At 30.8% G+C, this 25,968-nt stretch overlaps 1 protein-coding gene across 1 annotated transcript; it reads right to left on the bottom strand.

The window, feature by feature from the left end:
* Positions 1-12,060: 12,060 nt before the first annotated feature.
* Positions 12,061-15,491, bottom strand: LOC130974771 (galactan beta-1,4-galactosyltransferase GALS2-like). The gene is made up of 2 exons (XM_057899625.1): positions 14,458-15,491; positions 12,061-12,406 (listed from the first exon to the last, which is right to left on the bottom strand). Exons 1-2 carry the CDS (start codon positions 15,489-15,491, stop codon positions 12,061-12,063), a joined length of 1,380 nt encoding a protein of 459 aa, XP_057755608.1.
* Positions 15,492-25,968: the final 10,477 nt, after the last annotated feature.

The raw sequence follows: 25,968 nt of genomic DNA on the forward strand, positions 1-25,968 counted from the left end.
TGTACAATTTGTATGGTTGAGGTATTTTACCTAATATGACAAGATTGACCAAATTTACCTATGTACCCCTTATGATCAACTTTATTTGCGCTTAATCGGTTTCGGGTTACATTAGGCATGAACTCTAATTATTTTGATATAAATCTTACAATATTAGTGTTTGAAAGCATTGATGTTTGAACATGATTTGTTTTAAAGTTGTTCTTGTTTTATTCATCATCAATTGCTTGTGCTTATGCCTATATGCATTGCTTAGGTTTTGAATTGCATGTTGTAGCTACCTGTGATTTAATACTATCTTTCTTGTTTAGGCATTCAGTTGAGATTACTGCTTTTCTATTCTTGCGTAATGTTATTTATAATCTTACCTTATTTCCTTGTGATTACATTTCTCATACGCACTTCTCTTGCTCTTTTATAGGATGACTGACAAAAAGGGAAAGAAAAAGGGCACAGAGCCGAGTAAGAGGGGAAGAACCTGACAAACCGCTGAATCAGCAGACAAGCCACAATCTGAGAGAACCATCAGTAGGAGGGATGAGACTAATCAAATAACACCTCCTATTGATCCATCTAAGTTCACCAACCTCTACTGAAAGCTCAAGTTCTCTTAATTTCAAAGAGAAGCCTCCATGTTGAGAGAAAGCTTTGATCCCCACTGAGCTGAGAAAGTTCATTGATGATCAGATTGATCAGCAGGGATGGGTATTTATGATAGGGAACAGGTGGAGGTGAATGCATCTTTGGTTCATGAATTCTACACCAACTATTACACGGGAGTTCTCGATACAGTTTACTTAAGAGGCAAGTAAATTTTAGTGACTGATGAAGTCCTCGAGGAGATCCTACACATCCCACCTAAGCTTGAAAGCAAGGATGATTATGAGAGGGCAGTGGAGGATTGAATCATGCTGAAATTTGATTGGGACAAGGTCTTGGAGGTGATAGCCCATTCGGGTAGCGTATGGATTTATGGTACTTCGAAATCGGGCCCCAAATTTATTACTATTAAATACCTAACTATCGAGGCCCGACTATGGCATCAGATTCTCTCTAACTATGTGATGCCGAGTACTCATGAAACTGAGATCACAGTAGATATGACAATTCTTATCTGGTGCATTTTGGAGGGTAAATAACTGTACCTTCCAAGACTCATCAGGAAGTACATAGAGTGAGCTCACATCATTGACAACCTTGCTTTCCCTTTCTTGATTACTCAGTTGGCTTTGAGGGCCAAGGTTGTTTGGGAGGACGCTGATGAGAGACCTACAGTCGCTGGAAGCAAGAAAATCATACCTCATGGTGACTGGAACAAATCTCAACCATCCACCAGACGTAGAGTGCGCAGTCAGACATCCACTTCTAAGATTGGCACCTTAGCAGCACCAACACCAGCACCACAGCCAGCAGCAGCAGTACCACCACCATTATCACAGTCGATTCATCATCTTGTCCAGAGACTCTTCAAGAAGATAGCCCACTTGAAGCGTCACTCTAAGAAACACTATGAGAACATCAAGCATCAGAACCAGGACTAGAACTTGATGATTGAGGAGCTGGACACTCCTTCAAAGAAAAGCGAAAATATAGATCTACCAGCTGAATGTGGAGATAAGGAGGAGGATTCCTTCCATTCCATGTAGTACGGAGGACCGTGTATATTTTTAAGCGTGAGGAGGTCGAGCAATCAGATCGGCTGTTGGGTGAAAAATTTTTCCTTCCAAGCACTTCTAATTTTAATGTTCATTATGCTTTTTAGTTATTTGCTAGTATTTTAATACTTGTAGTACCAATTAGTTTATTGCACTTTTTATTTTAGTTTGTACAACTTAGATACTTATTCTAGTTTTGCATATTTTCCTTTCTTTAATATGGTTTGTATATATATCCTTAGCTTTTGGTTGTAATTGGATAATATGATAATTGGACCTAGTTTACTTTCCTATATGCATATGAAGATTTGGATTGATAGGGAATAAGAGTAAAACTTAGGATTTTTACTTTTCATCCAACCACATTATACTTATACATATAATAAGCTTAGTCATAATAATTAATTTTCAAGACAATTTTTCATATAGGACAACCCATTGATTTGCGTTAAAATTTTTCATTGAACTTGCTTGAAAATTAATTGTGGAACATAGATGAGAACTAGAACACACAACCAAGTGAGATTTAAGATTTAATATGTGATTGCATCATGTTAACCACTATTTTTATTCTTGTGTGTTATTCTCTTTCTATAATTGTGATATTTGATTTGTTTAATTTTTTATATCTAATATTTGATGTATGAATGCATTTACATTATTGAGACCTTTATTTTATTTGAGCTCACTCACCGAAATTGCCTAACTCTTTTATCTAACTTTGTTTACCAATTTTTAGCTTATTTTATCCTCTTTTATTCTTACTTTTAGCACATCATTATTTCCAAGTAAAAAATAATAAATATCCTTAATTTAGATTTTCGATTAGCTTAGACTAGTGAGAGTGTACATCATCTAAGTGTGAGAAAATTTGAAAAACATCGGTAGAAGAAAAATGAGTATTTTGTAATTTTATTAAAAGTTTTGGAAATTGAGTACATACTCATGCATTGAATGTTGAACCATATATATTAATCTTTTTGTATATATTATGTTATTGAAAAAAAAGAAAAAAAAATGAGAAAATAATAAACAGAGGACAAATGTTACCCTAAGAGGAAAGTATGAAAGACAAATACATATGTGATATAAATTGAAAAGAATGCATGAGTGTGTGAAAAAGTGAATAATGGGTAGTTAGGTTATGCATTTAAATTGAATAGGTTGTTATAAGTTAGGTGGAAGTTTAAGTTAATCAAAGATTCAAAATTCTAGTCCCCTTGACCATATACATCCTTACCTTTACCCTAACTCCATTACAACCGTGAAAAATCCTCATGATACTTGCATACATATATTGAATAATTGTTGATTGTGTTAGATGAAAAATAAGTCTTGAAAAGAAAGATTAGAAGAGAATTGAGTGAATTAACCTTATACACTTGCGCGATTTGAGAATGTACACATCCAGTGCGGGTTCGATAACTGAATTCTATATTTTCATCTTTTATTATCTATTATCTTTCAAGTTATTATATCTTTTAGAACTCAAATTGACTCATAGAATTGCATTGATTGCTACATTGTTTTAACCCTCTAAGTTTACATATTTTTTTGAAAATTGATTTGTTTTGACCGAGTAGATACATATATAGATACAAGTAGATAGATAGAATAGATATAGATAGTTTTCTTTTAATAAATTTTAAATATCCCTTGATCTTGTCTTTTTGAATGTTTAGTATGAGGACACGCTATTGTTTAAGTATCGGAAGATTGATAAATCTATATTTTGTGATGAATTTTGGGTTGAAAAGAGTGAAATTTATCAACTTATCTTGCATTTATTCATTAAAATTGCATATTTTTTTGAATCTCTCCTAATTGTGCTTAATTGTGAAAAATATATTTTTTATACTTTAAAATTACTAAATCTAATTCATTGTTATCATATTCGATATCTTGATGTGTTTGTTTGAGTGATTTAAGATTTAGAAGGCAAGGATGGTTTGAAAAAAATGAAGAAAAAATATGCAAAAGTGGAAGAATCATGAAAAAATGAAGTTTTGAAAATTTGCCCAGTTGTACGTACGCACGAGTAGCGGCACGTGATTTACTTAAGTAAACACGTGACTCACGATTATAGGCCCAATTTTGGCTCAATCTAACTCATTTATAATGCATATGAGGCAATATTCAAGGGGATCAAGGAAGTAGTGTAAGAAGTAGCTTAGTAGTAGGAGGATGATGTTTTAGGTAAAAATCTTTAGAATTTAGGGTTTCTTAGTTTAATTTTCCTTTTGTTTTAAGTTTTGTTCTTATCTTAGTCTAGTTTTGTTTTATATTTTTATTCTATTGTCTTAATGCCCTTAGTTTTACTTGTTAGTTTCTTTATTTTGTTAATTTTAATTTATGAACAAATTGTTGAATTTCAATTTCTTTTTAATGCAATTTGATGTTTTATGTTTATTGATATTTCTTTTAGTTGTTATTATTGCTTGCTTGCATTTGGTAGATGTAGATCTTATCATTCTTGTAATTTATGATGTTTTACGTTTATACCTTCCAAGTGTTTGTTAAAATGTCTTCTTTAGTTTTAGAGTATAATTTTGCATTCTTGGCATAGAATTGAGGACTTAGATGACTTTGAGTCATTCATGTCCAATATTGATTGGTAATTTAGGGTTGTTAGTTGGTTTTGTTTTCACTAACGCTAGTCTTTCACTAAGTCTAGATAGTGAGTTAGCTAGGACTTGTGGATTAAGATCAATTATGGCTACTTGACTTTTTTCCGATGTTTTGGGATGACGAAGTAGGATTAACTCTTCTTAATTACCATATTTGTGGTCAATGACTTAGCTAGGAAACTTTAACTCTCAGTCCTTGCCAAGATGTCTTTTAGCACTTGAATTTCTTTGTTTGCTCTTTACTTTCTTGCACTTTAATTTCTTGTCTTTTACTTCCAATGATGTGCACACCGCCCTACGATTTCTTTGAGAGACGACCCAGGATTTAAAACTCCTGGTCTTTATTGAATTGAATTTATGACAACAAACTAAACTCTGACATAGGTCATTTATTGGTTTGGAACTATAATTGCGATGAGATTCTTTTTGAGAAATTTCGAACTGACATTTGACCCGCGTCATGACGTTGCGTAATTAGATACACGTGTAAAATTATTTTACACTGACAGTGCATCAAAATTAAATTCTTACTTTATATCATTATATTTGTTTAGTTAATAAAAGAACAGTACAACATTCAAGCTTATTTGTGGCGGTTTTTTTCTTGATTTGTGAGAGTTTTTCAAACTTCTAAAATTTGAGGTTCCACGAGCTTTTTTGTGGCGGTTTTACAGAACTCTCACGTAGTGGCGGTTCTTTGTCTGCTTTGTGGGGTTTGGAGTTAAAATTTTTGGAAATTTTTAAATTTTTATGGTGGTTTAAAACCTCCACAAAAACTGAATTTTCAAATAAAAAAAATTGCAGCAAACTGAATGATATAAATCACTATTATTGGTTGAACAAATAACATCAATCAAACTAAAGATTATTTAACTTTTAAAAAATTTAAATATTGTAATTTGATTTTTGCTTATGAATAAAAAATAAAATTTCCCACTAGTTAAATGAATTTAACATGCAGTAACTAAATTTAACTTGCACAATTTCATACTACTACTAAATTACTATTATACATTTGGACAATCAAATCAATGGAGAATATAAATGTCATGATTATCATAGTAATTAGTATTCACAATGTATAATAGCATCATGTGGATACTTTTTGAAAAACTGCTTTATAGCAAATTTTTTATTTTGAGTTACAAAGAAAAGAGGTACATAACTAACCACAATAGTAAGCACATTGATCAACCATAATTACACAAGTATATACAAATAATTAAAATATTAATTAATACATTATTCACGATCATAAAATTGAAGTTAATTGAGTTAGATAATTATCTTTTTAATTTACTTTTCTTTTTACGAAAATTAAATTATTAGCTCCCAACTCTAAATCCTTTTGTTTATTCTATATTTCACTATGTGAAATTATACCTTTGTATTCAACCCAAGGCCTGAAAAGAATATAATAGAAAGAGAATATTCAAAGTTACCAAAAGTTAGATGTATAACGAAACACTCAAAATACTCAAAAAAAGGCAAAGTGCTTACCAAAGATTGGATACAAAAAATAATGAAAAGCAGTCCTCCTGATAGTACAATCTTAAAAGTATTGAAGTACAACAATTAGATAACATACACACACAACTTAATACTACAACAACAGTGTGGTAAATCAGAATTACACATTACAATCTAATTTCTACAAGTTAAGTAGATAAAAAAGAACAGAAACTAAATATATTTTTTTAGATATTTGAGATGCTAAACTCTTTCCTTCGATAACAACAGCAATAGTGCATAGTGCTTGTTCGCTGTGCTATCTTGAATCTCAAAACTATCTTCCTTTATTGTTTCACATGCGAAAGTAGTATCATTGGACTGAACTATTTTTTCATAATGCTTGTATTTATCCCCATTGTCTTCTTCTAATTACTTCACTTTGGCTACATTGGACTATGTTTGATTCCTATTGAGGAAAAGGTGTTAAGTTCACAGGTATGGAACATATTGCTTACATAAATATATTTGCAGAAATCATGTTTATGTAGAATTCCAGCATAATATTTAGAATGCATATCCCATCTTGGGAGACCAAAGAAAAAATAATCAAAATCTTTAAAGAAATAGGTTGATAGTAAATCACAGAAAGAAAAATTAAGAGTATAAACTTACAGAATGCCTCCAAGAATGACACTAATTGTAGCCAGATGAAACAGAACAAAGTTATGGCTAGTGAAGAATAAAGCAATCTTTAAGAATGGAGCATATGCAAAGGAAAACATGTTCTATAACTACGCTCACTTGGCCCGTCACCTGTGCCGAAAAAGGATTCAAGATTATCCATGCCATTTGATTGGTTCACTCTTACAGCCGGACCTCCTTTATTGTTTTTTATCTTTGCAGCTAAGTTTTGTTTAGTGTCACCAGTATTTATATTGGCCTTTTTCGTAGCATTATTCTGCATCTTACCCATGGCAAATTCCTCAAGCTCATCTATCAATGATATATTTGAGCTGTTAACTGCATAAAACATAATTCAGAAAACTACTTAGTAGTGATAGAAACAAAGATAGGTAGTGGTAGTTTTTAGCTCAAATATTCAGAAAAATCTTTATTTGAGTATGTGACATTTGTTGCCTTAGGTGGAGGTTTTAATATTGGGAAAGCATCGGAGTTGTCTTTTGTACCTTTGGAATTATTCCACTTATTAATCTGTTCTAAAGAGTCAAAGAAGATGCTGCTCGTGAAGTGGTTTCAAACACTAAAAATGAATCATCATGAGAAGGGGCAATAGGTTTGTTTGAAGTGACAGTTTGTTTAGGAGACTTATTACTTACTCTTCTGAAAAATACGAAATAAAAGAGACAAGAGAGGGAATAAAAAAGCATGAAGAAATTGTTAGATTGAATAGACGGATAAGTGAGACACACCTATCAACAAAGAAGGCCACAAAATCTACATGCATTTACTTTTAACTTAAGTGATAAGCGGCTTAAATCACTAGTAAAAGTAAAATGGTTGATTTCAGTATAGTACCAAGTAATTTGCCAGAATGCTTTTTTTCAAATCAATTCTGCTTTTACTTTAGTCAATTCTTCAGTATAGTACCAAGTAATTTGCCAAGTAATCTGCATGCATTTATTTTTAACTTAAAAGATATGCCGCTTAAATCACTATTAAAAGTAAAATGGTAGATTGCAATATAGTACCAAGTAATTTTCCAAAATATTTTTTTTTTCAAATCAATTCTATTTCTACTTCAATCAATTCTTCAGCATCCCTTATCAGTGAAATCATGAAGTACGAGTGAAAAAAAATTTTCTATTCAGTTGCAAGTTTATGTTCCTTACAGAATGATCAGTAATTGACTAGCAAAGAATGAACAATCACCCATCTCCAAATATAGCATCTTTCAAGGACCAAATTCCAAACCCAAGAAATGAAAATGTTGTAATATGCTGACTCCATTTACGTGAAATCTGCAAAATTTCAAAAAGATGAGCACCTCAGAAAACTAAAATAAATAAAATGAGTGTGTAATTTAATCAAACAATAACTGGATCTCAAATACAGTTGTTGATAATATCTCAGTGTATACAACATACTGACTAATAGAAGGATAGAACCTACTAATGATGCTAAGAAGAAACACATAATGAAAATTTTAAAATTCCACGACTAGCAAACAATGCTTACCAAATTTGGAGTAGCCTAACTAACTAGGGCAGAGAGAATTGTGAAGTTTCACAACATATTGACTAATAGTAGAAACTCAAGTGTTTGGCTATAAAAATTATATAAACTAATTATACTTACTTTTCTAAGTTTTGGTTTAAATAAAATCAGTATCATGTTATATTTACATTTTTGTTTAGTGTTATATTTTACAAATAAAAGTAAAATTGAATTTTATAAGAAACAAAATGATATATAAGATCAGAATTTATTTTGTAAACTGAACCTGATCCTCCTTCTCCTAACTTATTGGAATCATTGAAGTAATTTGTTGCTTGTTCAAGAACTCAATATGACATATTTAATAATAGTCACCTGCCAAAATAGAGCATTAAATTAAATTTGTATATTTTGAATGAGAGACATGAATATTATATTGGCATGTTTGTTTCAAACAACTACTATGTTATATACTGGAATATTTCTACCAACTTTGATACGCAAAAATGGTACATCTTGAAGGCATACAAAAGATTTAAATCGACAAAATACTAAACACTTAATTTATAGATATATCTCAACAAATCTACATCAATAAAGAAGAATAGCCTTTAATGGAAATAATTGAACCTAATGATCACCTAAACTATGAATCCTAACATCCTTTTTACTTCAAGAAAAAAATCAAAATTTTCAATAGCGAATAATAATTTTCTATTTATGTCTCTTCACCTTTATAATATATTAAATCAACTTAACTAAATCTATATCAAATCCTTTGTCTTGACCAAAAAAATTTACGGAAGAGAAGAATACATTAGAATATAAGAAGCAAGATTTGAATATAACTTTGGCAAAATTATATCATCAAATTATCACAAAAAGTCAAAAACTAATATGTTTGAAAATATTTGAAGAATTGAAAAAAGCAAAGAACAAAAAAAAATTAGGAACAAATCCTCATTGTAACGACTCGACACGACATGAAAATCAGTTCTACGAGATTTAATAGCTTTGAACGTAACTTCAATCGAAGCTTACAAAGACTCGCTAGCTCGCCTTCTTGATCTCCTCAGCTAGCACCACCGAATCTACACGCAAACCGCACCACCGAATTCGCACCCAAACCGCACTTTGAGTGCTTCAAGCTGCCGGAGAAAAAGCAGAACCAGCGACACAACCCGCGATGGAAGACGACGCAGAAGCGGAAGATTTAAAACATTACCTCAACAATCTGAATGAAATCATCACTCTGAGAGCTCAATGAATTCAGAAGCTCTACGTTCATCTCGTCCTCTATTCATAACTCTGCATCGGCAACGTTTTGACGGAGAAGACAACCGCGACAAGGAGATGAATAGCGGCGGTAATGACATTGAGATTTTAGGGTTTCACAGAGGTCCTTCTCTCTCTCCCTCTCTCTTTCTTTCTCGCTCGAGTCCCCTCTTCTGATTGTTTTTTTGTTTTTCAATTTTTATTATGGGCTAATATTTATTTGGGCTAAAAATTTTTTTAGTATTAATTAAATTGTGGGAATTATTGTTAATAATTTAGGGAGGTTTTATAAATTGTTACCATTCAAATATATCATAGAGGTTTATAATAAGTCTCACTAAAAAACTTCTACAAACAAATAAGAATTTTGTAATGGAATAAAGTTATTTAAAAAGGGATAAATTTAATGTATCTCTGTCATTTATCTTTTCATTTTTTATTATTTTTATTCTTAAATTATTATAATAATTATAAAACTATTATAATAATAATTTTAGTGAATATTCTTAAAACAATTATAATAAAAAATAATATTTAAAAAAATTAATTTTATCTAAAATATTAAAATATAACTAAATAAAATATTTCGGATAAAAATATAACATTTAAAATATAACAAAATTAAAATTTAATTCAAATATTAATAACGAAAGGATTACTACTGTAAATAAAACTGTTACAAAATTTCAGTTTGTATCGCGAGTAGGGGTGGCAAGCGGGGAAGCCCGCCCCGCCCCGCCCCGCCCCGCCAGAAGCCCGCCCTTTGGCGGACTGGCCCGCCCCGCCCCGCCTAGTGAGGCGGTCCTATAATCCTAGCCCGCCCTGCCTAACTGCGGGCTGGCGGGCTGGCGGGCTAAGCCCGCCAAAGCTCCTCTTTTTTTTTTTTTACTATTAACTACTAAGTAATATATAATTTCACAACCATATTAATAAATTTATAATTTCTAATGGCATAAAAAATTATATTTTTTATATTCACAAACATTAAAGTCTTTGTAATTATAAATATCTAATAAATATAATTATAAACCAAATTTTCATTCAAAATATAAGTATAAATATTCTCTCCAAAGCAAAATAAATATAATCCAAAACATAATTATAAATATTGTCTCCAAAATAACATAAACATAATTCAAAACACTCAATTTTTATCTTCATACTCTTGTAAGTTAGGTTGGGGAAAGTTAGGTATTGGCAAAAAAATTACAAAAATACCCCCTCACTAATAAAAACCTTAGCCCGGCGGGGAAGCCCGCCCCGCCCCGCCAAAGTCCGCCAAAACCCGCGGTTTAAGCGGTGCGGGTTAGGCGGGCTTTTGCTATTTGGCGGTCCCGATTTTCCAACCCAGCCCGCCTTTTTTGGCGGGTTACGCGGGCCGGCCCGGCGGGTTTAGGCCTGTTTGCCACCCCTAATCGCGAGGTTGTCCTGTTTTTGGAACTTTTGCTTCATGGTCAACTGGCTGTCCTTCTGCAACGTTATCACTTTCTTTTCCTGAGTTGATAGTCTTCATCCAAATTAATTACAAGATTACATCATCTACTCCAACGTTACTCCACCCACTCTGATTCAAATTATCTCTCTCATATCCTTCAAATAAAATTCATACTACACTCCTCTCAATCATTGAAACTATCACTTATCAATATTTTCTTTTGTTTTATTTGCTCCTTACTCCGTTATATCCAGACTTCAATCCATGGATGAGATAAGTATAATACATACATTCACACTTATGAGAAATATTAGTGGATAAATAGTCAAATTCATTCTTAAAAGATTATTCGCTTTTTAAATTAGTTTTTAAATTTTTTTAATCAAATTTATTTTTTAAAAAATTTAAATTAATTGTGTTAGTCTTTTTATTATTTTTTTGTTGACGGCATCAAAATTTGTTAATGTGATACGTTAAGTGATACTACAACATATATATGAGTTTTTATTGACTATTAGCATGATAAGTTTATGAAATTTGTTTAGGTAAGTTTCTAAGAAAAGATCTTTTTTCAATTTATCTTTTTTTAAAAGATCTTATAGAGAAGTAAAAGTAATTTTATGTTTGGATATCTCATGTAAAAAGGTCTTTTTATCTATCAATTATGTTTGGATATAACAATATAAAAATACTTTTTTATTTATTTATTATATGAAAAACATCTTTTTTTAAGGAAAAAAGATCTTTTAAAAAAAGATGTAAATTACACCTTCTCGAAAACGATCTTTTTTTATTTTACTAGTACTTTTACTTTTACTACTAGAAATTTGCTAAACACATTAAAAAAAAGATCTTTTTCATTGAAAAAAAATCTTTTTTTAACAAAATAATGGTGCTCAAACATGCACTAAGAAAAGAATTTGAAGTATAAGAATCCTTCAATTTGGGGTTGATATCTAATTTTATAAACTTATAATATTAATCACTAATTAGGATTATTCGGTGTGTATTATGGTATCACTTTAACGTGTCACATCAATAAATTTTGATACCATTAGTAACAGAAGTGATGGAAAAACTAAAATGACCAACTTAACATTTTTAAAGAATGAATTTAATTAAAAAAAATTTTTAAGAATTAATTTGGAGGATGAATAATTTTTTGAAAACTAATTTGTCCATTTATTCAATATTAGTGTCATGTACCTTAGAGTTACACAATAATTTTATGTAAGTTTAAAAATCTTAAAGATCGAATATTGGTGGTATATGTAATATATTTATATATTTTTATAAATAAAGAGTTATCATATATAATATCACTTCACTTTATTGATTTTAAAGAAGGCTGGTATAATTTGTCCAGATAAATTAAACTCACCTATCTATATATATTATTCTTCTTTCTATAAAACATAAAAAGAAAATAAAGATGATTATATCATTGTAGAATTTTCTGTAGCCTGGGTCCAATCATCCGGAGTTCAAATTTCTTGATATCCCCAGCAATATCCCTCATGGTAGTGTCCAAAACATAGGGGGTTTTCTCATATATGAATTGTGTTGAATTTGCATAGATCTTGCATGATTCTATGTTCTCTGCTATGGTTCCATGGTAATGGTAGTACATGATTATCCCTTTGGTTTCGTGTTTCGTTTGCCCTTCCAAATCCAGCGACCAGTGAACCCCAGATGCATGCAAGTTACGAGGTTGCGCTGCATATTTTCTGTCCCATCTAATTCCTTCCTTTGAGTTCTTGTACACCAGCTTCTCAAAACCCCATTTTCTAAAATAAATATATTAGTTGTTTTATATTTTTTCATATGAAAATAATGGCTAAGATGTGATCAAATACGTATTATATTAAACATTTGGTCACTTTTGAATAATAACACCGTTATGATTAGGAACATACATTACAAAATACAACCGTTGACTGCGGCACTAGGTCCAGACGTTAAACAATAGTCTGACGAAGGGGTAACAATAATTAGTTAGTAAGAAGTTTATATATACTAAAATTGTAAGAATACGGTGACTATATAACTTTAATAATATTTAAAATTAAGATTATATATTTTTTATATTTTGATAATATTTTTTATTTTTATTTTTTAAATTAACAAATATTATTAAATAATAAAAATATTATTTTAATTTTAATAATATCATATCTTTTATAATAATAAATTAAAAATGTTTTTGTGTACAAAAATTAATAATTAAAATTGATTATTATATTTATATATTTATATATACATACATATATAATTTAACTTAGCATTTGATTTTGATGTACATATATTTAATATAGTTAGATAATAGATATTAAAAAAGTTTTTTGGTGACCAAGATAATGATGTCTAAAAGTGATCAAAAATTAATCCACAAATTTAAAGTTGACATGTGAAATGGTTGAATATAATGAGAATCATTTTAGGAATATGCTTTTGTGAATTAGGTTAAAAATGAAAAAAGCTAAGTTATAAAAAAAAAAGAAAAATATAAATACACAGAAAAAAAAATAAAAAAGCTGTGAAGTTAATAAAAATGGAATTTTTTATTTAAATAAATTAAATAAATATTTTATTTATTGAAATAAATAATTATAAAAATTATTACAAAAATACGTCCCCAATCTTATCTTGTTTACATGGTAAACGATATAATTATGAATATATAAACGAGATATATAAAATTTGAAAAAATACACCTATATTTCGTTTACAGTATAAACAAGATACATTCATAATTATCTCAGAAATATATGTATTTGTAAATATAAAAATATATTTTTTAAAAATAATAAAAAATATTAATAATTTAAATTAGACAAAACTCTTAAAATGAAACGTTTCAATTAAGAGAAAAAATAGACGGTTTTAAATAATAAAGAAGATGAACAGTTTCAAAATAACAAAGAAGATAGGTGGGTTATTTCAATTAAAAGGTAAAATGACAGTTTTAAATAAAGAAGATGAATAGTTTCAAAATAAGAAAGAAGATAGGTGGGTTGATTTCTAAGAAAATAATATGTTGATTTTAAATGAGCAGTTTAAAATTAGGTGATACATCCGATAGCTCATTAATTAGATAGTTAAAACCGTCTATTTTGTTATTTTGAAACCCTACTATCTTCTCTATTATTTGAAACCGTCTATTTTTTTTGTTATTTAAAATGTTCTATTTTAAGAGTTTGGTCTAATTTAAATTATTAATATTTTTTATTATTTTTAAAAATTATATTTTTATGTTTACAAATACATATATCTTATTTATACAGTAAACGAGATCATTAAAAATATATCTTATTTATACGGTAAACCGAGATACATGTATTTTTTTAAATTTCATATATATCGTTTATAGTGTAAATAAAATATATTCATAATTATATCATTTACAGTGTAAATAAATGAAATAAAATAAAAAGACGTATTTTTATAATAATTTTTATAATTATTTATTTTAATAAATAAAATATTTATTTAATTTATTTAAATAAAAATTTTTATTTTTATTCACTCTACAACTTTTTTTATCTTCTTTCCTTTCGTGTATTTATATTTCTTTTTTCAATAATTTAGCTTTTTCTATTTTAAACGTAATTCACAAAAACATATTCCTAAAATAATTTTCATACCATTTTACATGTCAATTTCTAATTTATACTTCAGTCTTTGATTACTTTTCGACACCATTATCTTTGTCTTATCACCAAAAAACTTCCCTAAATATTATAATACCACCTTATATTTTATATATGTTAGGTTGATTTTTGTTGTTTTTGGAATTCATTAAAAAACACCATGAATTAGAGAAAGAACACCACCATACCTGTAAGTTTTGCCATAATCATAAGAGAGGCAAATATTTGAACTCATCGGCATCTGGAAAAAGGTGAACTGAGAGTATTCGGATTGCGAATCCATAACAGACTTAAGAGTATTGTTTGGTGGAATGTATATATATTCGTCAACATCAAAGAAGAACATCCACTTTGCCATGAATTTATATCTATGTAAACAATCATTCACCACAGTGAACTGATTATGGTAGTAACCATCAAACCTCTCTTGGTCCCTTATGTCATGCAAAGTTATGTACCCAAGCTCCATCCATGGCTTCAGCACCTCAAGAACCTGCTTGTGAACGCCGCCAGCATCATAGATCACAAAATGCGACTTTGGACCAAAGAATTTCACATGGTAAGCAATCCATTCGCGGATACGCTGAGGGTTGAGGTTTCCGTAGATGGGAGAACCACAATAATAGTAATCATATTTTGGTGGCGAAGTAAAAATGGAAAAGTTGACGGCATTGGGAGATTCATTGAGGACATCTATTGTATCGGCAACATTGAAATTAGTGTCACCACCACCATTAGTTGAGGCACGGAGCACTAGCTTCCCACCGGTGTTATTGCCATTGACAGGCTCTGAGAAAGTACAGTTGACGACCACAGCAGTGTAGACCCTGCCGAAACCGAAGTCTGGAAGGATCTTGTATCCAACTGTGGAGATTGGTTTTTGAGAGGAGGAAGAAGAAGAAAACCAAATGCATTCATAGGTGGGATTGGAATAGACATGGAGGGGCTTGGAGGCAAGACCGATAATGGCAAAGGTGTTGAGGCCTCCCCTGTATGCTCCCATGGTGATGAAGTTGTATGCTGCCCAACCGTATGGGTTAAAGAGGCGTTTTATGATGCTGGTTTGGAAGGGTTCATGGGAGAGTGAGATAGTTAAGCGACGAGAAGGAAAGAACTGAAGGAATAATGTTGAACAGAGACACAGTAGAAACAGCGTTATGAGAAGAAGAAGAAGAAGAAGGAGTTTCAATTCCTTGGCCATCTCTTTGTTTCGGTACTGCATGGTGTATGTGATTGTTGATTCAACCGTGTATGCACGTCAGATAATTAATATTTATATACAATTAAAACCTCTTTGTTTAAACACATTTTGTTTTCTTTTTGCCATTTTTTATTTTTAAATTTAGTTAATGATTATTTTAAGAATACCATAAACATATTAAAAAATAAATATATACATTGCAAATATGTTAAATAATAATTTAATACCATTAGTTAGTAGTCTAACACCGTTAGTTTATAGAGATGCTCTTATAAAGCTGCGACGCTTACGTGTTTGCATTATTATTGAACGTAGTAATGAATTGATTATTTTTTAATTTCTTAACAAATTAGAATAAAACAGATTTTTTTTATAACCATAATAATAAACCCAATTATTTTAGGGATCTAATTGTATTTTTAAATTTGTTGGGATTTAAAATGTCTACAAAATAAAAAATCAAAGATATATTTATCTTTTTATCAAAAAATTTAAAAATATTCGATTTAGATTGTATAATTTGATCGGATTAAACCGGATCTAATAATTATAACGCAGAGAATTAACTTTATTATTGTTGCTATAATAAACCGATTTTGTACTGGTTATTAAAAAATAAATTATTAATCAGTTTAATAAAGATGTTCAATAATAACATGACACATATAGGTGCTTGTTTGTGCGCTATTATTTTGATAAAATAAGATTTTTTTAATGAAAAAGATCTTTTTTTAATTTTTAGCGTGTTTGGCAAATTTTTAGTAGTAAAAGTAAAAGCACTAGAAAAATCAGAAAAACATCTTTGTTGAGAAGCTGTAATTTACATCTTTTTTTAAAAGATTTTTTTTTTTCTAAAAAAAGATATTTTTCATATAATAAATAAACAAAAAAATACTTTTATATTGTTATACCCAAACATAATTGATAAATAAAAAGATCTTTTGTATGAGATACCCAAACATAAAATTACTTTTACTTTTTCATAAGATCTTTTAAAAAAAGATAACTTAAAAAAAGATATTTTCTTAAAAGCTCACCCAAACAAGCCCTAAATGTCTTAAAAAAAGACATTTTTAATGTCTTTATTAAAGTGATCTCCTTAATTAACAAAGAGTAAAGTATACTTTTTATTCGTTTGACAAAAGTTTTAAAAATACTCCTAAATTTTAGTTTGTTTTAATTTTGTCCTAAAAATTTTTTATTTGCATTAAATATATCCCTGACGGCTAATTTTTCAAAATATTTAACCAATTCAACAACAATTTCATAAAAACAATCCTTAACACAAGCAAATCAAGCATAATTTTCATGCATTATTGTTAGATTTGTCTTAAATTTTTTGAAAATTTAGCCGTCGAGTGTATATTTGATGCAAATCGAAAACTTTTAGAACAAAATTAAAACAAAATAAAATTTAGGGATATTTTTGAAATTTTTGCCAAATTTCAAGGATAAAAAATATACTTTACCCTTTAACAAAAATGGTATTTATACATTAAAATTAGCTATTAAAATCAGCTACCAATGTATATATGTATAAATATATGTATGATTTAATTTATTTTCAATATGCATTTAGCTTTTAACATATATTTTATATTAGTAACTAATTTTAGCGACTGATTTTAGTATATATATAGCATTACTCATAATTTAACACTATATTTTAGCTAATATTTGAATTAATTGCTGAATAAAATAATAAATTATATTGAATATGTAGTATTGTTGTTTACTTAAAGTAACATAGGATTTAGAAATAAATAAATAATTGGCTAAAATATAGTAAAAAAGTAATGATATCAAAGATATCCTTGACTAAGTTTATTTTTAGTACTTACAGTGCATTTGACTTGTATGCATGTGTATAAATGCGTCAATAATGAAGTTTTAATATCATTGACTACATTTACTTTAGTACCTGAAAATGCATCATGAAGTTTTAACACTTTACTACATTGTTTAGTTAACACATTTAAAAGAAAAATTATTGACTTTTGTAAAATAAATAAATAAATAAAGAAGGCGTAAATATAAAATAAAAAAATAAATATGCTCTTATCTCACTATAATATAAGTAATTTATATATTTATAGATATTATAATTATTGTAGTTTAAAATTACATAGAAATAAAAGAGAAGGAGAGAGTAATATTTGTAACATAAGAAAGGAGAGAGAATTATTTTTATTACTTGTACGTATATGGTTTTAGATCATGTCCTATTTATACATGTATGAAGGGTTTATTTTTCAACGGTCATTTAATGAGATTCTCTTGGTAACATGATCAGTTATCATGGAAAAAGGTTGAACCATTCAATGGACATCCACTTTTGTTCTTATCATAACACTCTCTATTGGATGTCCATTTAGGATTATTACCTCGTTAAAACCTTACTAAAGAAAAATCCAGTGAAAAAACCTTAGTGAAGGAAAAAGAGTACAATATCCTTTGTGATGGGGACTGCGTCATTAAGAACCTTGTCAAGAAAAATTCAATGGAAAAAAAACCTGACTAAGGAAAAAAGAGTACAGTCTCCCCCTCTTGCCGACATCATTTAATGTCTCGAAATCGGTGCATCCCAATCTCATGTACCAATATTTCAAAGGAGGATTTTGGTAGTGACTTTGTGAATAAATTTGCCAGATTGTCACTTGAACGGATCTGTTGGACATCAATTGTCCCTAAATTTTGAAGATCATGAGTGAAGAAGAATTTGGGAGAAATATGCTTTGTTTTATCACCTTTGATGTATCCGCCTTTAAGTTGAGCAATGCATGCTATATTATCTTCAAACAGGACAGTTGGAGCTATCTTATGATCAATCAGTCCACATGATGACAGAATATATTGAATCAGAATCCTCAGCCAAAAACACTCGCGACTAGCTTCATTAATCGCCAGTATTTCAGCATGATTAGAGAAGGTTGCTGCTATCGTCTGTTTCGTGGACCTCCATGATATAGCTGTACCACCATATGTGAACAGGTATCCTGTTTAAGATCTCCTTTTATGTGGATTAGACAAGTATCTGGCATCTGCATAGCCAACTAGTTGTGACTTGGATCCATAGGGATAAAACAATCCCATATCAACCGTTCCATGAAGATATCCAAAAATTTATTTGATTCCACTCCAATGTCTTATGGATGGAAAGGAACTATATCTTGCTAGTAAATTCACCGCGAATGATATGTCAGGTCGCGTATTATTAGCAAGATACATTAGCGCTCCAATGGCACTAAGATATGGTACTTCAGGACCAAGGATATCTTCATTCTCTTCTTTAGGACGGAATTGATCCTTTTTCACATCTAAAGATCTTACAATTATTGGGGTACTTAATGGATGTGACTTATCCATATAAAATCTTTCAAGATCTTTTCTGTGTATGTTGTTTGATGAATAAAGATCCCATTTTTTGTATGCTTGATCTGCAGGCCGAGACAAATTTTAGTCTTTCCAAGATCTTTCATCTCAAACTCTTCCTTTAGAGTTTTTATAATTGTTGTAATTTTTTCAGGAGTTCCAATGATATTTAAATCATCAACGTACACAGCAATAATAATGAATCCAGATGCAGTTTTCTTTATGAAAACACAGGGGCAGATATCATCATTCTTGAATTCGTTTTTGGCCAGATACTCAGTAAGCCGATTATACCATATTCGTCCAGATTGATTTAGACCATATAAAGATCTTTGCAATTTAACTGAGTATAACCCTTGCGAATATTCACTGGATGGTTTAGATATCTTTAGTCCTTCAGGGACTTTCATATAGATATCCCGATCTAATGAGCCGTACAAATAGGCTGTTACCACATCCATTAAATGCATATGCAGTTTATGATATGTAGATAAACTGACCAAATAACGCAATGTTATCGCATCTACTATAGGGAAATACGTTTCTTCATAATCTATACCGGGCCTTTGTGAAAAACCTTGTTCCACAAGTCAAGCTTTATAGCATACAACTTTATTTTTCTCATTTTGTTTCCTCACAAATACCCATCTGTATCCAACAGGTTTTACATCTTTAGGTGTACGGACTACAGGTCCAAAGACTTCACGTTTTGCAAGGAGTCTAATTCAGCCTTCATGGCGATGGCTTCTTTCCATTTTGGTTAATCATTCCTTTGTCGACATTCTTCGACTGATCTTGGCTCAAGATCATTACTTTCATGCATGATATTTAATGCCACATTATATGCAAATATTTCATTGACAATTGTCTTATTTCGGTCCCATTTCTCTCCTGTAAAGACATAATTTATCGGGATCTCATCATTTTCACAATTTTCAGGTACCTGAACGTCTTCTGGCGTTAAAATTATATCAGAATTTTGGGCAACTGTAGGTGTCTTTACTGTGTCTTTTTCAACAGGAATAGTATTTACCTCTTTTCTCTTTCGAGAATTTTTATCTTTGGAACCGACAGGCCTGCCACGCTTCTGCCGTGTATTTGCTTCAGTGGCTATTTGTCCTACTGGGATATCGATTCGAATTGGGGCATTTTCCGTCCTGCCACGCTTCTAGCGTGAATTTGCTTCAGTGGCTACTTGTCCTACTGGGACATCAATTCGAATTGGGACATTTTTTGCTGGTATATAAGATTTGGTTATCCTCTTTATATCGGAAAATGTATCAGGCAATTCATTTGCTATTCTTTGCAAATGTATAATCTTTTGAACTTCTAGTTCACATTGCCCTGATCGAGGATCTAAATGCATCAACGATGATGCATTCCAATTAAGTTCCTTTTCAGGAAGCTTATTCTCTCCCCTTAATGTTGGAAATTTTGATTCATCAAAATGACAATCCGCAAACCAGGCTTTAAATACATCTCTCGTTTGTATCTCAAGACACCTTACTATAGAGGGAGAATCATATCCAACATATATCCCCAATTTTCTTTGGAGTCCCATTTTGGTGCGATTAGGTGGTGCAATGGGAACATATATCGCACACCCGAATATTCTTAAATGGGAAACATTTGGCTGCTAGCCAAAAGCTAGTTGTATAGAAGAGAACTGATGGTAACTCGTTGGCCTCAAACGAATAAGTGTTGCGGCATGTAAAACAGCATGCCCCCAAACCGAGGTTGGAAGATTTGTTCTCATAAGCAAAGGTCTAGCAATCAATTGGAGGCGTTTAATAAGTGATTCTGCTAACCCATTTTGTGTGTGAACATAAGCTACTAGATGTTCAACACTTATTCCATTAGCCATACAATAAGCATCAAAATCTTGGGAAGTAAATTCACCAGCATTATCAAGACGAATTGCTTTGATTGGATTTTCTGGAAATTGTGCTTTTAATCGAATAATTTGAGCCAATAATCTCGCAAACGCCAGGTTGCGAGAGGACAATAAGCACACATGTGACCATCTCGAAGATGCGTCTATCAGGACCATAAAATATCTAAAAGATCCACATGGCGGATGAATATGTCCACATATATCACCTTGAATTCTAGGAATTCAGGGGACTCAAATCCAACATTTACTGGTGATGGTCTTAAAATTAACTTTCCCTGAGAACATGCAGCACAATAAAATTTACTAGGTTTAAGAATCTTCTGGTTCTTTAGTGAATGTCCATGTGAGTTTTCAATAATTCTCCTCATCATGGTTGTTCCCGGATGACCCAATCGGTCGTGCCAAGTTATGAAATCATTTGGACTAGTAAACTTTTGGTTTACAATGGCATGTGATTCAATTGCACTAATCTTGGTATAATATAACCCAGATGAAAGTGAGGGTAATTTTTTTAATATAACTTTCTTATTTGAATTATGAGTTGTGATACATAAGTACTCATGATTTCTCTCATTCATAGTCTCAATATGATATCCATTTCGGCGAATATCTTTAAAGCTCAATAAGTTTCTTTGAGACTTGGTAGACAATAGTGCATTATTTATTATGAATTTTGTTCCTCCAGGAAACAAAATTATAGCTCTTCCAGAGCCTTCTATCACATTGACCGAGCCAATAATAGTATTAACACATTCTTCTTTTGGCACAAGATGGGTAAAATATATATTACTTTTAAGAATAGTGTGCGAACTTGCCTATCCGCAAGGCAAATATCTTCAGAATATGTCCTTGCCATTTTTCTTCAAAAACAAATAATAATAATAATAAAATGAGTAAAAGTACATGCACAGTAAAATTATTCACATGAATACTTAACAAACACACATGTTAAACTATTTCATCATTGATCAAATAGCCAATATTTTCTTCAGGATCCTCAAAGAAATTAGATACATCATAATGAGTGATAGAATTTTCATAATTTGAAACAAAAATTTGTTTCCTTTCCTTTGTCATCTTTTTTCAAGGATACTTGATAAAGATCAACTAAGTGCCTTGGGGTACGACAGGTACGTGACCAATGGCCCATTCCACCACAACGGAAGCATTTATCCTCAATTGATTTACTTTGTCCATTATTTCTTTCTTTATCCCACTTCTGGTGAGATCCTCTCTTTTGAACATAATTTCTTTTCCTTCCATAATTTTTCTTGTTACTAAAACCTTGCCATTTACCTCTTCTGGGGTACTTTGCCACATTTACTTCAGAAAATGGGACGGCGCCAGCTTGGCGCGCTTCATGATTCTTTTAATAGTAACTCATTGTTGCGCTCAGCAACAAGAAGGTAAGAAATTAGCTCAAAAAAATTTTTAAATCCTTTTTCTCGATTGCTACTGCAGGAGCACATTTGAGGCATGGAAGGTCGAGAAAGCTTTCCCTAACATATCGGGCTTGAGGAAGTATCACATGATTGTACCTTTCTTCAAGGTCTTTCCACATATCTGCAGGATCTTTTAATGTGGGATATTCATTTTTCAATCATACGTCAAGATGACGATGAAGGAAAATCATGACATTGACTTTATCCTTCTGGGATGCATTATTTTTAGCCTTAATGGTATCTCCAAGATCCATTAAATCAAGATGGATTTTAACATTTAGTATCCATGATAAATAATTATTTTCAGATATATTAAGAGTATTATATCCAAGATGAAAGAGTTTCAACATAGTAAAACTTTGTTACTTGAAGTCTTGCTAAAACTTTGTTAGAGTTTCGTGCTGATAACGTGTTGTGAAATAAATAAATAAATAAATAAGGAAGACGTAAATATAAAATAGAGAAATAAATATGCTCTTATCTCACTATAATATAAGTAATCTATATATTTATAGATATTATAATTATTTTGGTTTAAAACCACACAGAAATAAAAGAGAATGAGAGTATAATATTTGTAACATAAGAAATGAGAGAGAATTGTTTTTATTACTTGTACGTATATGGCTTCAGATCATGTCCTATTTATACATGTATGGAGGGTTTATTTTTCAACCTTCATTTAATGAGATTCTCTTGGTAACATGATCAGTTATCATGGAAAAAGGTTGAACCATTCAATGGACATCCACTTTTGTTCTTATCACAACATTGACTAACATGAAAACTCATTTTTTAAGAATTTTGTGAAGAATTATATGATTTTATTAAAAAATAAGTATTACATAAATACTTAAAAAGATTTCATGATGAACTTCTTCAAACTTTCTTTAAAAAAATTGGAATAAAAATATTATGTAACTAAGTTAATTTTATAACTACATTTAATATAACATCTCTAAATTCAACCAAATTTCTTACTCACAGAAATCTGTTTACTTGAACAAATAAATTTTTACGGTATAAACAATTTTTTAAAGATAAACATACAATTATTTTAAGAGAAATACAAGTAAAAAACAAAATAAATGTACTTAAATACAAAAAAAAATTTACGTTAAACACAAAAATTTTATGACATAAACACAAAATTTTTAGAGTTTTTATACATAAAAAAAATAAAAAAATCAATTTTACATGATTTTATTAAACGACAATCAAATATACAAAACACTTCTTTGATTATTTATATATATAAATCAACTTCGAGTACGCAATTTTAAGCCAGAGAGTAAACGTATTAGAAAGAGATGACGATTAATGAGTTAAATTTCAAATTCAAAATGCACATACATCAGTCTAGGTTAACTTTGTTACATTCATATATAAATGATCTTAGAGGAAATGTTTAAAAGCTAAAATATAATAGTCTGTGACGATTAAGGGCAATTTACGAAAATAAATTAAAATTTTTGGCTTTTAAAATTACAGAAATATAATTTTTATAATTTGGATACGAAAATACAATTTTCTATAAATCTATATAAGCCGTAGAAGAAATCTCACGGATTTGAAATACACGTAAACCGTTGGAGGGGTTCTAACATTTACGTTGATGAAGCATTTAGGAAGAAACTGTGGTAGAGGTTCCACGATTTTTGTGAGAATGCAAAACATGGATAAATATGCAAAACATGCACCGAATTCTACTATATATACCAATCTAGAATGAGTGGTGTGATAGTAGAGTGTCATTTTTATTTCAGTTATTTGTCATTTTATTTGTTTTACGCTCAAAAAATTAAAAAGATTCTAAAATAATAATCCAAAATAGAGAGTACATTTGAACTTAGTTAAAAGAAAAAGTTGAGTACACTAAATAGTTGTTGACATGGGCAGACCTTCGAAATGCTTGTTCCTAGTGATGTTGTAGGCTTGCAACTTCTCTTGAAGCTTTTTTTTCTTTCATTTTGAATTTATCCTTCTTGAGTCACCCAAAAAAATTATTAGTAAATATATGAAATTATATATCATCACTACACCATATCCGGCAAATAGCAGCGGTTATGCATAGGATTAGCAGCGGTTTTTAACCGCTACCAAACGGATAGCAGCGGTTGATATATCCTCTTAAAGATAGCATGTGGCTAAACCATTTGTAGCGGTTAATAGCAACCGCTGGAACAACCGCTGCTAAATGGTATTTTGCAGCGGTTCTTTCCACTACAAAATCGTAAGAATATAACTGCTTGAAGATGGCAGTGGTTGTTAACAGGGCACAAGCTGAAGGCTCAATTGTGGAGGGCTATTTATCCGAGGAGATTTTGACATTCTGCTCCATATATTTGGATAATACTGAGACTAGAATCAACCGACCAGCGCGAGTTGACGATCGACCTGTTGATATTACAAACAATACAGGATATACTATGTTCCCTGAAATTGGAAAAGCTTCAGGGGCTGTATCACATTTTGTACTGGCCCCAATGGAAAGAGATCAGGCACATCGTCATGTGCTAGTCAATTGCGAGGCCGTCACTCCATTTATTGAGTAAGTATGCACATATAATCATTAAGCACGATTATAACCAATTTCAAACACTCAGTCGTTGGACTAATTTCTTATTATGTCGTAAAGTAAATTTAGGTCAGAAACCCAGCAAAAATTACGAGATTAAACAAGGTCGCACTCTAAGATAGATCGTGTTGTGCATGCAGAATTTCCTCGCCGGTTCAAGCATGAGGTTCGTAGAAATTTAACCTGACAAACTTATTTGTGCTCTAGAATTATAAATTGTAAATTCCAATTTTTTATACGAACAAACTCTAATTTATGGTGCTCGGTTCCAATGGACAGTACTGTACATTCGAAAGAAATGAAGTTGCTGGCATGTGGTCTCATGCTTCAGGCAAGACGTTTTGGGGTATACAACATCAATGGGTACAAGTTTAGAACTATCACAAAGGAAGACGGGCTGAAAACACAAAATAGTGGAGTTTATGTCTCATCCAATACAAGAAGTTATGCCAGCATGCGTGACAACAGAGTGGCTATTGGTAGTGTTCCATATTATGGAAAAATTGTGGGCATAATCGAACTGAACTACAACTACCATTTCACAGTTGTTTTGTTCAAATGTATTTGGGCTAATACAACTACGAGCAGAGGAATCAAAGAAGACCATCTGGGCCTTACCAACGTTAATTTTGCTCGGCCAATTTACACCGGTGATCGAGAAGATGATGAACCGTACATATTGGCATCAGAAGCTCAGCTCGTGTACTATGTACGTGATGAAGTAGATCAAGAATGGAGTGTAGTGGTTCATGTAAAATCACAAGACTTGTATGACATGGGAGGAGAGAATGAGGATATTGAAGCTACTTTTTCTCCTCAGCCCGGGTTGAACATGTCAGCAGCAGGTGACATCAGTGATTTACAATTGACAAGGGATGATGATATAGAAGACCTAGTAACAGATGTTTCTGATAACATAGATTATGTGGCATAGTGAAAATATGGCAAAACATGTGCAGCATTTTTAGAGTATCTGTGTGTATTTGATAAGTTTAACATTGGTTATGATGTACGCAGTTTGCTGGTTACATTACTATCTATGTTTTATTTGAATTAAGTTTTCATTTCAAGTTGATTTTCATGAATACCACTAGTTCCTCATTTCTTCCAACGATTTTTGCTTTTATAAGTTAGTTGTCAAGGCTTTGTTGTTCTCATCATCATTGTTATTGTTCTTAACCTCCAATAAAGAAAATTATGACATCGAGTAAA

The sequence above is a fragment of the Arachis stenosperma genome, chromosome 4 (genome assembly GCF_014773155.1).
Source record: "Arachis stenosperma cultivar V10309 chromosome 4, arast.V10309.gnm1.PFL2, whole genome shotgun sequence".
Classification (NCBI taxonomy): domain Eukaryota; kingdom Viridiplantae; phylum Streptophyta; class Magnoliopsida; order Fabales; family Fabaceae; genus Arachis; species Arachis stenosperma.